The sequence below is a fragment of the Dermacentor andersoni genome, chromosome 1 (genome assembly GCF_023375885.2).
Source record: "Dermacentor andersoni chromosome 1, qqDerAnde1_hic_scaffold, whole genome shotgun sequence".
NCBI lineage: Eukaryota > Metazoa > Arthropoda > Arachnida > Ixodida > Ixodidae > Dermacentor > Dermacentor andersoni.
Genome location: NC_092814.1, coordinates 113,379,988 through 113,394,337, shown reverse-complemented (window position 1 = coordinate 113,394,337; position 14,350 = coordinate 113,379,988). Strand labels below are relative to the sequence as shown.

The 14,350-nt window shown below is 44.6% G+C and overlaps 1 protein-coding gene across 2 annotated transcripts; it reads right to left on the bottom strand.

The window, feature by feature from the left end:
• Positions 1 to 3,114: 3,114 nt before the first annotated feature.
• Positions 3,115 to 14,349, bottom strand: Mpp6 (M-phase phosphoprotein 6). Of its 2 annotated transcripts, XM_055061918.2 has the most exons (6): positions 14,260 to 14,349; positions 13,998 to 14,140; positions 13,830 to 13,930; positions 7,732 to 7,822; positions 7,565 to 7,644; positions 3,115 to 3,363 (listed from the first exon to the last, which is right to left on the bottom strand). In XM_055061918.2, exons 2-6 carry the CDS (start codon positions 14,049 to 14,051, stop codon positions 3,231 to 3,233), a joined length of 459 nt encoding a protein of 152 aa, XP_054917893.1. In that variant the 5' UTR covers positions 14,052 to 14,140; positions 14,260 to 14,349; the 3' UTR covers positions 3,115 to 3,230. The 2 variants fall into 2 exon arrangements, with proteins under 2 accessions (XP_054917893.1, XP_050049624.1); XM_050193667.2 differs by lacking the exon at positions 14,260 to 14,349 and having other exon boundaries at positions 13,998 to 14,253.
• Position 14,350: the final 1 nt, after the last annotated feature.

Sequence of the window (14,350 nt, the reverse complement as noted above, 5' to 3'; positions counted from 1 at the left end):
CAGGGCAAGGAGCTGCGTGAAGCTTGGCTGGCGAAACTTAGAACCGGCAGACAGCCATCGGCTACAACTCGGGTATGCAGCAAGCACAGACGCGAGGAACATTTCTGCTACGGCGCCGGGACTGCGCGATGTTCGGCGAGTAGCAGAAAACGAGCACTGAGGCGCTCGCCCGCGCCCGCTGGCCGGCTAATGTCATGACGGTTTGGTCTATGAACTTGTTTATGCTAGATACTGGAAAGTTCACTGGAACGAAAAGGGAGCGGTAAGACGCACATTAAAAAAGGCATGGCATATGGTCATGTTTGTGTTATGAATTAATGCACTGGATTACGAAAAAGAAGCAGAGGGAAATCGCACGCTGAGAAGACCGATAAACATACAGTGCGACGCAACTTGAGAAATAATATTGAAATGTCCAAGAATTTAGAAGACAAAAAAAGATTGAATCGTCGCGACGGCACATCACAGTCGCCGTAGGCGTCGTCTCTATAACGAAATTATTTTTGAACAGTTCTGACAGTGTTCACGCAACAATGGTTGCAAGTGTACTATCAAATGCTCATTTGCTGCGGCCTAAAGCTCACGGCAAGGTGAGAAAACGCGCTCGCAGCGAAAACAAAACATTGTGCGCGGACATGCATGCAGACGCGCAGTCGGTCGCTGCGAACCCGTGCGAACGCTGCATTGAGGCTTCATTCTGTCATGCCCCATTTGGTTATAAGACAGCCTACTATGGGTACGTTCGATTCGCCTGCACCACTTGAACCAGTTCACGAGGTACTGCACTCTGCCATTCGTTTCAGCGGTGCAGCAATGGCGGCCGCAGAACCACGAGTTCGTTTCAAAAGGTGCAGGGCTGGTTCATGATTTTGCTGCACCCGCTCCAGTGTCGGTGCCGACTTGGTGCAGGCATACAGGTGCGAAGCAGCGACGCAGCACACGGGCGCGAGCACCGTAAAAAGCCCGCTTACACACGTGTGATGTGTCTACGCAACTGTAGTGTGTATTTACGCCCCAGAAACCGATCATACCTGCAGTTCAGGACCTCTCAAACTTATGCACTCCGTGCACATTAGTCTGACATAGCATAACACCGTGTCTGCACCTTTGCATTCGTTTCGAGTGTTTCGCTGGGCCTGCACCTCCGGAATCGAGCTGCACAGTTTTTGAACTTCTCGTGAACCGTCGTGAACTGGTTCAGAGTGGTGCAGGCGAATCGAACAGACCCTATATAAGAACATATTTCACATAGTTTACTCTCAGCGTTTGCCTACCTTTCACGCAAGAAGCCGGCTCGGGAGCATCCATCGCGTAGACCTCGCGCAGTGGCGTTCACTGTACGTATTAGGTAAAGAGATAGCGTCTGTAAACGATTTTGTGCTTTCAGTTTGCCCAAGATTATTATATCGACAGTCAAAAACTTCCCTCATTTTGAGAGTACCTACATAAATGTCCAGGAGCGCTGCCGCGTGATGTTTTTATTGAGCGCCGTAAGCGAAACCTATGAGGAGCGCGCCGCGTGATCCCTCATACTACGCAAGGGAGGCGCTTCTGACAGATGGCGACTCCGTAACTCCTCACCCCCAATACTGTACATCCGCTTCCATGCGTGTGCGCGTAACGTGTTCACGCAGTGGGCCGGTGTTTTCTCCGTGCGGTCACGCAGCATGAGCTGCGAACGTAAGAGAGATTATAGCAAACAGTGTGCAAAAGGCCCTGGCATCCATGTCCGTAAAATGTACGCAGCATGTCTCTCGCGGACATGAAAGGGATGTCCTCAGAACACAAAAAAGTGCGACCAAGCGATCGTGCGAGGGCCATCCGCAGGACGTACTCGACACATTCCTAGGATATCGACGTCCTGGCTGTGGATGTCCATAGGATGACATTGTTGCTAGGGTGCCTTGGTTTGGTGTCGTCGAGTACAGGAAAACCATTACTCGATCGTTCAGGTGTCGCGTGCCACACGACTCAATTGGAGCTAAATTTAGCCTCGCGCGCGGCGTTCAGAAAGCCGCAGCTCGGCAGTGTACATTTGTCCTTCGGAGCAAGAAAGGTCGCGTTTGAAAGAGCCCGCATTGGCATTGTAGGTACAATTATCCAACTCATACTGGTGCTTATCAGGAGTGATAATGTCCACAAGCGTGCAACTTGTAGAAATTTCACGCTTGCTCGGCTATGGCCCCTCAGCTGCGTTCGGCACGACGGTAAAGAAATGACGAACAGACTCGGGCAGCGAGCGCAAGCGCATAGGAGGAGCCCAACAATCTACATGTGGCAGGCTCGAGCAGCGCAGGATAACCTCGAGCGTCACGAGTCACCCCCTCTGAAAAACAAATGGGCCCGCTGCAAAGTCAGCGAGCCCGATTGCAAAGTTAGACGCATGAACGTTTTCTAAAGTGTTAATAAAGTAAACTTGGGTATTTGGTTATGTAATTTCTGCAACTCTAGTGCCCTTACACCCTCTGCAGCACGCACCAGGCGCTTCACGTACCCCACTAAGGCAGAGTCCCTGACAGCCTACCCGACTTCTTTCTTTTGCGTCCCAAATAGGGGGAAGGGGGGTTCTGTACGTCTACTGTGGGGTTCAGACCTTCTCCACAGTTCGAGGACTGGTACCTGAGCTTTTGTGTACAATGCCTTTTAGCATAATTTTCTGGACTGTTATCTGTTGTGTGCATCACCGCATCTTTCACCAAAAATTTAGAGCAGCATGCCAGGCCATCAGTCAGGCTAGCATCTCCAGTTTTTCACTAAAGTTGGCATCTCTCAGAATGCCAGAAAATGAAGATGCAATAGAGAGAATAAACTGCCCCCCCCCCCCCCCCCCCCAAGCTTCCTAAAATATGAGACCTCATGTAGTGTCTATTTCTACACCCCTTAACAGTTACACAGGAAAAACATTAAATAGTGAAAATACATCAATGGCTGTTCACCAAATAATTTAGGGCAGTGTCACTAACAGAAATAGGTGCAATGCATATTTGTGTTTCTACAGGTAGCAGCATGACTTGCATCATTAACTTGGGAAGTTCTTTTAGGCAGTCTTCCACTGATGATGGTTATAACAAAAATTAATCGCACCAACTTTGACATGAACACAGGACGCAGGCAACACAAAAGTGACATCTTTATGCAATGTGGCAGAAAAGCAAACTACTCCTGGCAAATGTACGACTGTAGTGCAAAGGTAAAAGTCCCTGTATGTCACCAGCCAAGTTCTTGCCTGCTCAATCATCTGATGGCTTCTCAAACTTAAAGTGCTTCGGCACTTTTATCTTGTGAGCCATTTCTGGAGAACACTGGTTGGCTGGTTTTCTCTTGTCAAACTTCTTAGCAATGGTACCAACAAGTGTGGAGTACCTGGGTTGGCAGAACAGAAGAATGGGTTTCAGAAATTGAGGGCAGACAAGCAGCTGGTAGCTTGTTGGTAGCCAGAATAATTATTTTATTCTTTTTTAAGGCAATGGCTATCACCATAATTAATAAATGCGAACAAAACATGAACACATAGGTTGCTATTAAGAAGGGCAAGGCAAATAAATGCTTTCTAAACATGCCTTTATGTTTTCAAGAATTAACAGTATTTTTGGGATTATGGTGATGAGGACACAGTGAAGGGACGCTTTTTTTCATAGCAAGAACTCCAGAAACAATAAAACGTTTCACTGCCAGGGGAAACAAAAACTGCCACAAACAATATTTATTTAGCATTTTAAAATTGTAATTGCAATGAAAGGTTCCTGTACAGAAGTCTTTCAGTTTAGATTTCTGCATGCAGAGCAATGCACAAATACAACTACTGAGCAATGTCTGCACTGATGTTCAATAACATCTGCACAAACCTAACAAGTATTAGAACTATTAGTAACTGCTGAAAACATAATCCAAATTTTTTTTCAGTGGTTACAGACATACAGCAACTGGAGACTAAGCAAAGATATATTGGCATATAAAATAAAAAGAGGTACTAATGCTGAGAAAAGAGAGGAAGTTGTAGAGGAATGGACCTCCAGAAGCACACAGTAAGCACTATGAGACAGCAACTCTGCTTTCATTTTATAAAGGTTCAAAAGACATTATCCTGCAATGAGGTTAAATGGTGAAAGGCGCAGCACCGCAGAGCAGATGTTAGTGGTACTGTGAACAGTGCAGCACTACTAAACCCGAGCTGGGCCATGTGCCAGTTGCATAAACAAGAAGTGCTGTAGCTCAGCCTAGCTTACAGCCTGCTAAAGCTGAGTGAACAGGTGAGGGTGAAAGGGGACAGCCACAGGAAAGTGGTGTAAATCCAAATAGTTAAACCTCGATATAAGAAGTAGGTAAAATAGGCAATATCGACATTTCGTTGAATTGAAATTCCACCTTTTATGCAAATAAGCACAGTTGCCAATCGGTTTTTCTTACACAAGACGCCGCAGAATTTTGCGAATTATCGGGCAATCGAAAGCAAATCTGTTTGAGAAAACAATACATTTTGACGATTTTGGGAGTTGGCGACGAATGATACGGTTTCATGCCACATCGACGATATCTTTACATCGCCGGTACGAAGTAAGCGAAATCAGCTACGCTCTCGCGGCTGAGAGCATCGCCCGCGGGCAGCAAATGCTTCGTCTGTCTCTCGCTCCAACGGGTCACCGAAACTAGAGATCACGATACCTTTAATGCTAAACGCAAGGGAAGACAGCTTACATGATGCCACGCCGTCTCAGCACGCCCGCTCTTTGTAAACGCGGCGAGATTACCTCTAAAGCAGTGTGCACGGCTGAGCCATGCACAGCGACGGCCGAGACGCCCTCCTCCCACCTCTCACGCGCGTTTCGTGGCGTTTACTGCGAGCTGGCTCCCCTCCCCCTTTCCCTTTGTACGCGCCGGAAAGTAGCAATCGTGAAGCCACCATCTTTCTTGTCTCACCCTCGCACACTTCCACGCACTCCTAGGGGCGCGATAGGATCTTATCGCACTTGGACTTTGGACGGAACATGATGCGACTCCACTTTGGCGGTTGTTCTTGTCACGCCGCGCGCGATTTGAGAGGTGCCCGTTTTCTAGCAGCCGCTTGTAATTCAATCATTTGACCATCTGTGCCCACAGAAATGTCAGTTGTCTCGGCATTAGAGTTTTAGAATCGGGGCCCCAGAAGTTTCGGGCCCCAAAAGCTTTGCAGGTGTTAGCGTTGGGGCACACATGAGTGAAGTTACAGAATAGGACCTTGCGTTTGCAGATAGCGTCTTGCGCTTGCGCCACTACAGCGTCAAAGAAAAGCTACCATAAATCATTAAATAAAATATACCATTTTATAACAAGAGTAATTTTGATATCCGTGTTTCCGCGTTAAATTATAATTAGGTTATTCTATTAGCCGCAAACACTTTGTTGCGCTTAGTTTTGAGTAACCAACTTTACGTGCCTTCACCAGCCAAGCTAAGTGGTGTTAGGCCTACGAGCCATGAAATTGACAATCGAATTCGGAATCAGCGGCGTCTAATGAACCAATCTACACAACAAATGCTAGTTGAGAGAAAGTGATGACCGCAGTCGCTTCTAGCTTGCTAACTCCACGTGTTACCACAAATCAAACCCAGTTTGGTGCTAGGTTAGAGCCGTTGCTTTGATGGGTGCCGCCATGTTTGTTGGCACAAAGCTTTTGGGGATCCCGCTAAATCAGTGAAGTAGCATGCCAAATGCAAAACCCAAACACAGTTTGCGCCTCTCTATTCCTTTGCGGCGGAAGCGAAATTTCATTATATTGAAATCGCATACAAAAACACTTCGTTATATTAAGGTTCTAAATACATGTTCTATAGACAAGAGGTTATGAAAAGTTAAATACTTCGTTATATCGAGAATTTCGTTATATTATTTGAGGTTTAACTGTAAAGGCTTTTTGGTGGCAACCATTGACGCTTCTAGAATGCCAATACACAGGGCAGAGAATGGAATGAATGCTTATGGGTGCTTCGAAATGGTTTATCCTGATAAATAGAGCAGAAGAAGCATCAATGAATTCTTTATCGTAATAATTGCTACATGTAATTTGCAACTTTTGTTTTGTCCCATTCCCATGCACTGCAAATGTGCACGTTTTGTTTCGGGCAATATTGCAATATTCATGCTGACATACTCTGTATCGAAGTGCAAAGGCAGCTAGCTAATGAAAAGCTTAAATAAAGGGAAATTTTTCTGGACTGCAAAATAAAAAAAATTGAAAAAGTGAGTTTCGAACTCTTCAAAACAGAAGTTCTGTAACTACATCTGCTAGGTCGTAAAGTGGACAACAAAGACTTGTACTACACTGCTCCAGACCACAACCATTACACTGTCAATAAAATATTTGCAAAACTCCCATAACTATGGTAAAGCTTTATGTAAACTGTTAATAGATTGTCCTACACTTAACTTGGCTGCCCTGGAAATCATTGCAGACCGCCCAAAATGTTTGTCCACAAACTACATTTCAACATCAAAAGCATGCACTCAAGAATGAAGCCTGCTGCAGCTGCCTATGTGCATCTAGTCATTTTTTTTCTTCTGCATGTAATATGAGAAATTTGGCGCTGTTGTGACTTGGCACTTCCTGGTACTAGTTTTCCAGGTTGAGGTTGAAGCCATTCCATACTTTTATGGGAAACAAAACAATAGCTGTCATTTCCTTTCTATGGATAGAAAAATAGCTGCAGTTCCCCCTCCCAGCAGTGTGCAAGGAAGGCAGTGATGTTGACTATCACTGGAAATGTGGGTCTGTGGGTTAGATTTTTTTTTTAAGTTTCTTCTTTTTTGTTTTGAAGGGGGGGAATCTGGAGTTTTGCAGGGCAGCCAACTGACAGAGACGCAAGAGGGTTCATTAACACATTTTGTGTGCTTCAAAAACTCTATTAATAAACTGCAGCTTCAGACCTGTATTATATGTTCCCGTTGCAGAGTTACAAACTTGATGCCACAGCTTTTTTTCTTTTTTTTTTGGTTTTGAACTTGGTGATTTCACCAACTTCAAAAAAAAAAAAAAAAAATTGGGCTTTTAAGAACAATTCTGATCTTTATCTATATTTAACTTTTCTTTTAAACTTTTAAAAAAGTAAGGCAACTTAATTTACACTGGCACAAGGCTGCTTATCGAAAGCTTTTCTGTGTTTCACATGCAATTCAATTGACAGATGGGAATTTGACTCAAGCTTAAGCTTCCTCTTCAAGCCTGTGGGAGACAACACATAACTGTGAAAGCTAGGCTTGACTGCAGCACTGTAAATTTGTGCAATCGCTCCTAGAGCTTTCCAGGTTGGCACAGCGGAGCAATGAAACTGAACTGGTTCTAGTAACGCTGGTTTGTAAGTGACGTCACGATGTTTATGTCTGCAGTATATGCAAAGTACATAAATCTGTCAGTAATTATGGTTCTTAGATAAATGAGCTTATGAAATGTGCCCTTTAAGATATTGAATAAATATGCTTGTTTTAAGAAGACAACACATGTAGCCATACGTTGAAAATATAAATACCGATACAGAAAGCAGCTGATCGACAACAAAAGCAAAAGGTGCACAATAAATTAGCAATACTTTACCTTTCAGCCATTTCTTCATCTGGAATGCCAGGCATTTTACATGTTTGTGGCTCCTTTTCATTTTCACCTTGCATTATTCGCTAAAACATCAAAAGCAGATAATTATGAACTTACAGCCAGTTTGTAAGCATGGAGAAAGGAAAACTAGGTTATCTTTCGAGCCTTACCTCAATTTCTAGATTACGGCCCTTAAAGGACATTCTAGGAAGGATCAGCCCTAAGCAAGGTGCATAGCTCTCTTGAATAATATAACGTGACCTAGAAAAACATACAAAAACATCAAAACAATAAAATGGGCAAGGACAAGTATGACCAAAAGAACTTGTTTGTGAAATCGCAATAGCACAATCTGAATCAAATAGGAAAATGATGCAAATGATTCAAAATTCAGCACAACATTAGTAACCCACGAGAGGTGGTACAAACAGGCATGGATAAGATAAAGCATGCAAAACATATTATTTGTGCCAACTTCCAAACTTATATAATCGCCTACTAACAAGCTGCTGCTACTGGTGATGACTATTAATGGCTTCTTCACATTTAATGCACTCATACATGGGTGCTTCCTGAGGGCGAGCCCTCACGAGGGTGGTGGTGACGATGAGAAGCTAAATAAGGAAGACACAATTCATATTGCAGAAGTGCAGAGAAGTCACTTAGACCATATGTGTCATGGGTTTGAGGTCTGAAGTTTTGAAGCGCACTAGCTTCTCGAAGTCACCTGAAGCCTCTCGAAGTCAGATGTACATCGAAGCCCATTTATAACTGGCTGGTGATGTCAGCTGTAGCTAAACAGTGACTGGGAGCTGAAGTAGCAATGAAAGTAGGAATATTGACAACATTTTAATGTCACACCAACATAATGTTCTTTCCACTGATTAGACGAGTCGAGCACACTCCTCTATATGAAATAATCATGCTGAAATTCACCTTTTCTTTATCTGATTAGAGATAGAAACAAATTCGGTTCTTCAGGCACTGACAGAATTTGTTGACCTAGGGAAGGCAACATCAAAAAGAAGAAAAAAGCAATGTTAATATAGCTAAAGCTTGGCTACAGTAAAACTAAAACTGATTTGTTTTATGCTTCAGCTGGCCTATGGCAATGGTGGTCGAGGGCCATTATTTACAGTAAACATGCAACTTAAGTGTTTTAACTTAATCTCCATAATGTTGTGCTGTTGCGCTGTGTTACGATTGGCCTGCAGGGGTACTGCTCTGCAAAGCTATTTCAGCCCTCTGCACGTGCTTCGACCAACACGCGGTGCTGGCGCCCTTTGGAGAACCAGCGAGGACGACAGCACTAACCGACCATACGCCTCGTTCGGAGAATCGGTGACGGCAGCAGGGCGGGCCACGTTTGGCGCCCAACGTATTGTTGGTTGATTTGCCGGGTCTTCATGGTCTCTCTCGGCAGCAAGAATAGCTTCCCTAACAAAAGGGTGCTTTGCGGTACGGGGGCCCCAGGATTTGTCACAGTCTGCTGACACTCATGGCGACTACAGGAGAAAGGCAGCTCTGGAATTCAGAGGCGCAAGACAATGGGCAACCGGCGGCCGCACTGCAGGGGTCACCTAGGGGAACCGACGCACCTTTCAAGACTCAAGATAATGGACAACCGGCGGGTCAACTTCGATGACTGGTCGAACGGTTCTCTCACCTAGAGAACTAGGGACCAATGGAGTGTTTATAAGCGGCTGTTGTCGGCTGCTAGAGTGTGCTCGTGCTCGTCAGTGTACTCTGTGATCGTACTTGTGAGCTGTGTGCTCGTTTGCTGTATGCTTCGTTTTGCGTGCTCCATTTGGGAGCCACGCTAGACTGTGTAAAATGTATCTCTTGTTTAAAATGTAAATACTGTAAATAAACTCTGTATGCCTAGTTCCTCCCAAGTTCCTCTCTACGATCTTCAACCCTTACAAATGGTGGCAGCGGCGAGATCGTCCAACAACTCCTACAACTGTATGCCAGCGGTGGGATCGTCCGACAACTCTAATAGCTGATTCTCTCGAATAAGCACAACAGGGTAGTTGATTAGTATACTAGGTAAATGAATTAGTATTGAATAACACATTCTAACAAGCTCTGTTTTCAAAACTCAATAACTAGGGTGAAACTTTCTGCATAAAAAATGGAGCCAGCGATTAATTAGGAATACGGCTGAGCCAGTATTACAAATTAAAGGACTGAAACATGCTTCAGCGCCTACTACCATCACATGATTGAAACTTCAGTTGTATAAAAAAGCGAACAGTGGATGATGTTCGTGGGTCATATTGAGACATACAGCAAATCTATACATATCCAATAAATATTCTTATCAATTCCAAATGCCTAGTTCCTGAATGAGTGAATCTAACTTTGGCAGCTGGTGGTTTTTCAGTCAGTTGTACAGCCTGTCAAGATAGTGCCCGTTTGCATTTGCTTTTCTCACCCATGCCTGCGTTGAGTGAATCTCATAAGTTGCTCTAGGTCTATGCCTGAATGCGCAAGCAGAAGTGGGAAGCACAGGTTGCAAGCGATTACGAGTTCTGGGCGTTGATCTGCATAGTATCTTTACTCCGATTCCCAAACTTCCGAGCATGCACATTATTCGCAGATGCCTGGAAGGCTGAGAAATATGATAGTGAGCAAGGCCATAATGAAGCGGTAGCCATTGTGCAGTGAAATTGCAAGCCTTGCTTAGGCAGGCAAACTCTAAACCCGGACATATTTCGGTTCCTTCAGCATTATCACAGAGCAAACACTGTTTTTTTTTTTAATTTACTATCGCACATTTGAGAGTAAGCACTACTGTATAAAACTAGTAAGCATATTCTCCCAGAATAGCAAACTCTCCTCATGGGCAACAAGCTTGTCTGGATGCACCATGTTTTTAGGAGTGTTTGATTGTAGCATGTTATCCCCAACATACTACTAAATATCTCACTACAATTGCTGCGTTAGTATAGCCCACAATGTCTATTCTCCAGTGTGCCTGGTGATGAAATGCGAGTCCAAGGGTGTTGCAAGGACTTGGTGGATTACACATGCATATAGCCAAGAGAATAGGCTGCTCAGCCTAGCGATTGTGGAAATAGCAGGCTGTGCCTTGTTTTGCAGTTTGACTCCCACATTAAAAAGTGCACTTACTGCGAGAAACAAGAGAAAAAAAAAAAACCTTTGAACTTTCTCCCGTGCTCGGCAGAATCAAACTCACTTCACCTTCATACAGCTTCCTCAAGGATCAGGCTGACCCTTTAGCAAGTTTTGCTACAAGTACACCGAGTATGTGCCACTTTTCCATGAACATCTTTCACGCCGACATTTTAGTGAGCTTAACCTTGATGACCTAATGAGCCTCTCGCCAACTTAGGTCACTGAGTATGTGCCACTCGGTGTGCGGTCAGAGAGGGAACAATTCTTGGCATTTGCACACCCCAGTGCTCCACTCATGCCGTCTTGGGGGCCATGCGCAGACTTCTTGGCAGTGCCATGAGATGACGTAGCGTGTTAAAAACAATTCTGGGGTTTTATGTGCCAAAAGCACGATCTGATTATGAGGCACGCAGTAGTTGGGGACTCCGGGTTAATTTTGACCACCTGGTGTTTTTTAACGTGCCCCAGATGCACGGGACACGGGCGTTTTTGCATCTCACCTCCATGGAAATGGGGGTGCTTAGCTGCGCAACACAATAGCCACTAAGCCACCATGGTGGGTTGCATAGCATGTCCAGCAAAAAAATGGTAGGTCACCCTAATCTTTGATTTAGGTGTGTCTTAGGGGCACTCGTACCCCGGCGTTGTTTTTTCAGTTAACTTTAGGCGCACACAATGCACGAACCTAAGTCGGGGGCAACTGCTTTCCATTAATTAGTTGGTTAAACATTATGCCCCCTTCCTGTGTGTGACATCGTTACTTCCACTTCCTACTTTTGGGGTTCTAGGAATTTCGCGAAAGTTGTGCTCATGTGGTGGGTCTATAAAGTCTACGATTCTGTGCTTTGGTGTGCAGTCATAAGTGATGTCTAATTAATGCCAATTATTCCAGACACTTCAGTAACTCAACTTGCAAGTAAACTTATGCTCTGTTATCATATCTATAATGAAACACATGAATTTTGTACTGTACTATTTTTTTTCTATATTTTTCTGATTTACTTTGAACTTCCTCCCCGATTGTCTCGGGAGGTGAACCCTAAGTGCTGCGCAAGAAACAAGAGTGTCACTCAATGCTCGTGCCACTAAAAATAGGCAGCAAGTGCGCTGGTCACTCAGCGAGCATTGCAGACAGCTTAGTCATTTAGGTTTGGTCAATGACCTTATAAGCAAAGCAAAAGCACACCTCGAAAACTGGAATGACACCTCGACAACTGGAATGGCAATTAGTGTCACTTGATGCTCGTGCCACTAAAAATAGGCAGCAGATGCACTGGTCACTTAACGAGCATTGCGGACTGCTTAGTCTTTTAGGTTTGGTCAATGGCCTTATAAGGAAAGCAAAGGCACACCTCGACAATCAAAATGGCATTGCAGGCAATCATATTCGTAAACTAAGCTCACAGGAGAAGTAAATGCTTTATATGAAATCATACCAAACCGAACGAAGGAGTAGGATTAATGTGGCGAATTGGGCTTGTTGGTACATATTTGAAAAGGTGGCAGCACAAGAAAGAAAGACACGATCGCAGGAAGGACGACAAAGACGAGTGCTGCACTTCCAACAATATGATTGCGAATGGTTCACGAAAATATATGTGCTGTCCGAGGCAACGGCCATCATCTGTGCATGCGTAAATATGCCAACTTTTTGTCTGCAAGCATGATGGAGGCCATGCCGAGACATCCCTCCCCAAGTCTAGAAATCCGTTCACATTCTGCGATTTCCCTTGTCCCGCACATTTTACTCCTTTTGATAATGGAAGTGTTTTCAAGCTTTGGCGAACAGTCCTTGCAAGTCAGACAATGACTTTCCAGTAAACCTTCAAAATCTTTTCCTTCACGTGGTTTTATGTTGTTTGCATGTTCCCTTAATCTACTGATAACACATCTCCCAATTTGGCCAACTAACACTTTTTTACACCTTGAAGGAATTTTATAGACTACATCTGCGTATTCACCAAAGACCATCTGTGCTTTGTGCCGCAGTCACTCTGCTGGGTTGCCGCCGGGTCGGTCAACATGCAAAGCTTTGACAGCTTGTGGGGGGCAGAGAACACGACATTCACTTCGTCAACCTGGGCCACCTTTTTCAGATTGTGCGATAGCGTGTGAATGTAAGGTATCACAGCTACCTTCTACCTACGCTACGCACGAGCTTTGCACATTTGCGGCTTTGTGCGCATCTTTTTGAGAAGGCCCTCTGTGACCGAAATGAGGACGTGCTGAGGATATCCGGCACTCAGCTACCTCTCGGCTTGATTATCGAAGGCATCCGAGATACAGTGCAGGCAAGATTTTCCAAGAGAGTTCTTTAGGCAGAACTTGGCAATAGCTCGTTTAACGAGCTTAGTGTGGGCAAACTAGCGCTCGTGTTTGTCGTCCTGTCTCCGTCCGTGGCTTTCTTTTTTTCGCTGCTGCCTCTTTAGCTAAGAGTAGGATGGATTCAACGTGACGCTGGGTAGATAAGTTTTTCAATGCGAGGGCGAGGCGAGGATGTGACTTGTGCAGTGAGGGAGGAAAAAAAAGAAAGAGGGTATGTGCCCATATCCGAGTGTAATACTTTTAAAGTTCTTGTACAACTTTGATGCCACTACACATGCAAACTGCAACTTCTTTCTGCCTCTGATATTGTAGAGTCTAGGCATTCGTATTTCTTGTTGCTTTACAAGCCCATCACCATTTTTATGTCTAAGCAGAACATGGCCACACTGTTTTGTAGCCACTGAATAATTTTTCGACGTCACCCTTTGCTTACGCGCTACGAATATTAAGCTTATTGTTTACGTTAACCACGCCAGTGTTTACTCTCTCACTGCTATCTACAAAACATAAAGAAACGGGGTTGTCAGGGCAGCAAGTCTGACTTGTCAACCAGACAAAGACAAGACTCCTTGTAGACCGCTGTTAACCAGGATTTAACGAAGTCATGCCACGTTTTCTTGAAATCATGCTTAAACCAAAGGAAATCGTCCCAGTGACATCAGAACGAAGTCGTAAACAGACCAGCAAGCAAAATGCCCCACGTTATCGAATTCAATTTCGAGAAGTGCGCCTACAAAGGTGAAAAAGGAAATATGTCTCCGATTTTATCGCAAGTGTGTTTTCCAGCTCGGTATTAACGTACCCCTCTTTTTTTATGGTGTCCATTGCATCACTGTTGAATAACGAGCGATGTTCTTCATCCTCCTCGTCCTTCTGTGCCTTTTCCTTGCTTTTTTTCATAAACTGCAAGAAGTGGCGACGGACGGTTAACGAAACACATAACATCAGGCACAAGACGCGACGCTATTACCTTCATTTCAAGTAGGTGCCTCGAAAGTTTCGTCTTTGAGGTGTCCCTTGCCATTTTCTTTTTTGAAGTAGTTTCACGTCAGCCGCACTTCAAGGGCCCACTATCATGTGTTGTCGTCGCAGGTCCGAACTTCGAGCGAGAAGCTGCACACAGAGATCGATAGAAAAAAAAACGTGACACAGTCAGCGCTAGCTAACTAGCGCAGTCACAAACATGCCACCCGTAGAACCAGAACGGTGCTCCCATAGAATAAAGAACCAACTTGTGCTCGTGTGAAAAACCTTCACTTGGCTTTGGATTTGTCTGCTGTGCGCTTGTGCTCACAACTTCAAGCCACCCAAAGCCACCGAATC

Bases quoted from the DNA above. Each gene is read 5' to 3' on its own strand.
- Mpp6 (XM_055061918.2), bottom strand. From the start codon at position 14,051: ATGGCAAGGGACACCTCAAAGACGAAACTTTCGAGGCACCTACTTGAA. The intron at 13,931-13,997 runs GTAATAGCGTCG...CACTTCTTGCAG, and splicing joins GGCACCTACTTGAAATGAAG to TTTATGAAAAAAAGCAAGGA. The intron at 7,645-7,731 runs GTAAGGCTCGAA...TTGATGTTTTAG, and splicing joins GCCGTAATCTAGAAATTGAG to CGAATAATGCAAGGTGAAAA.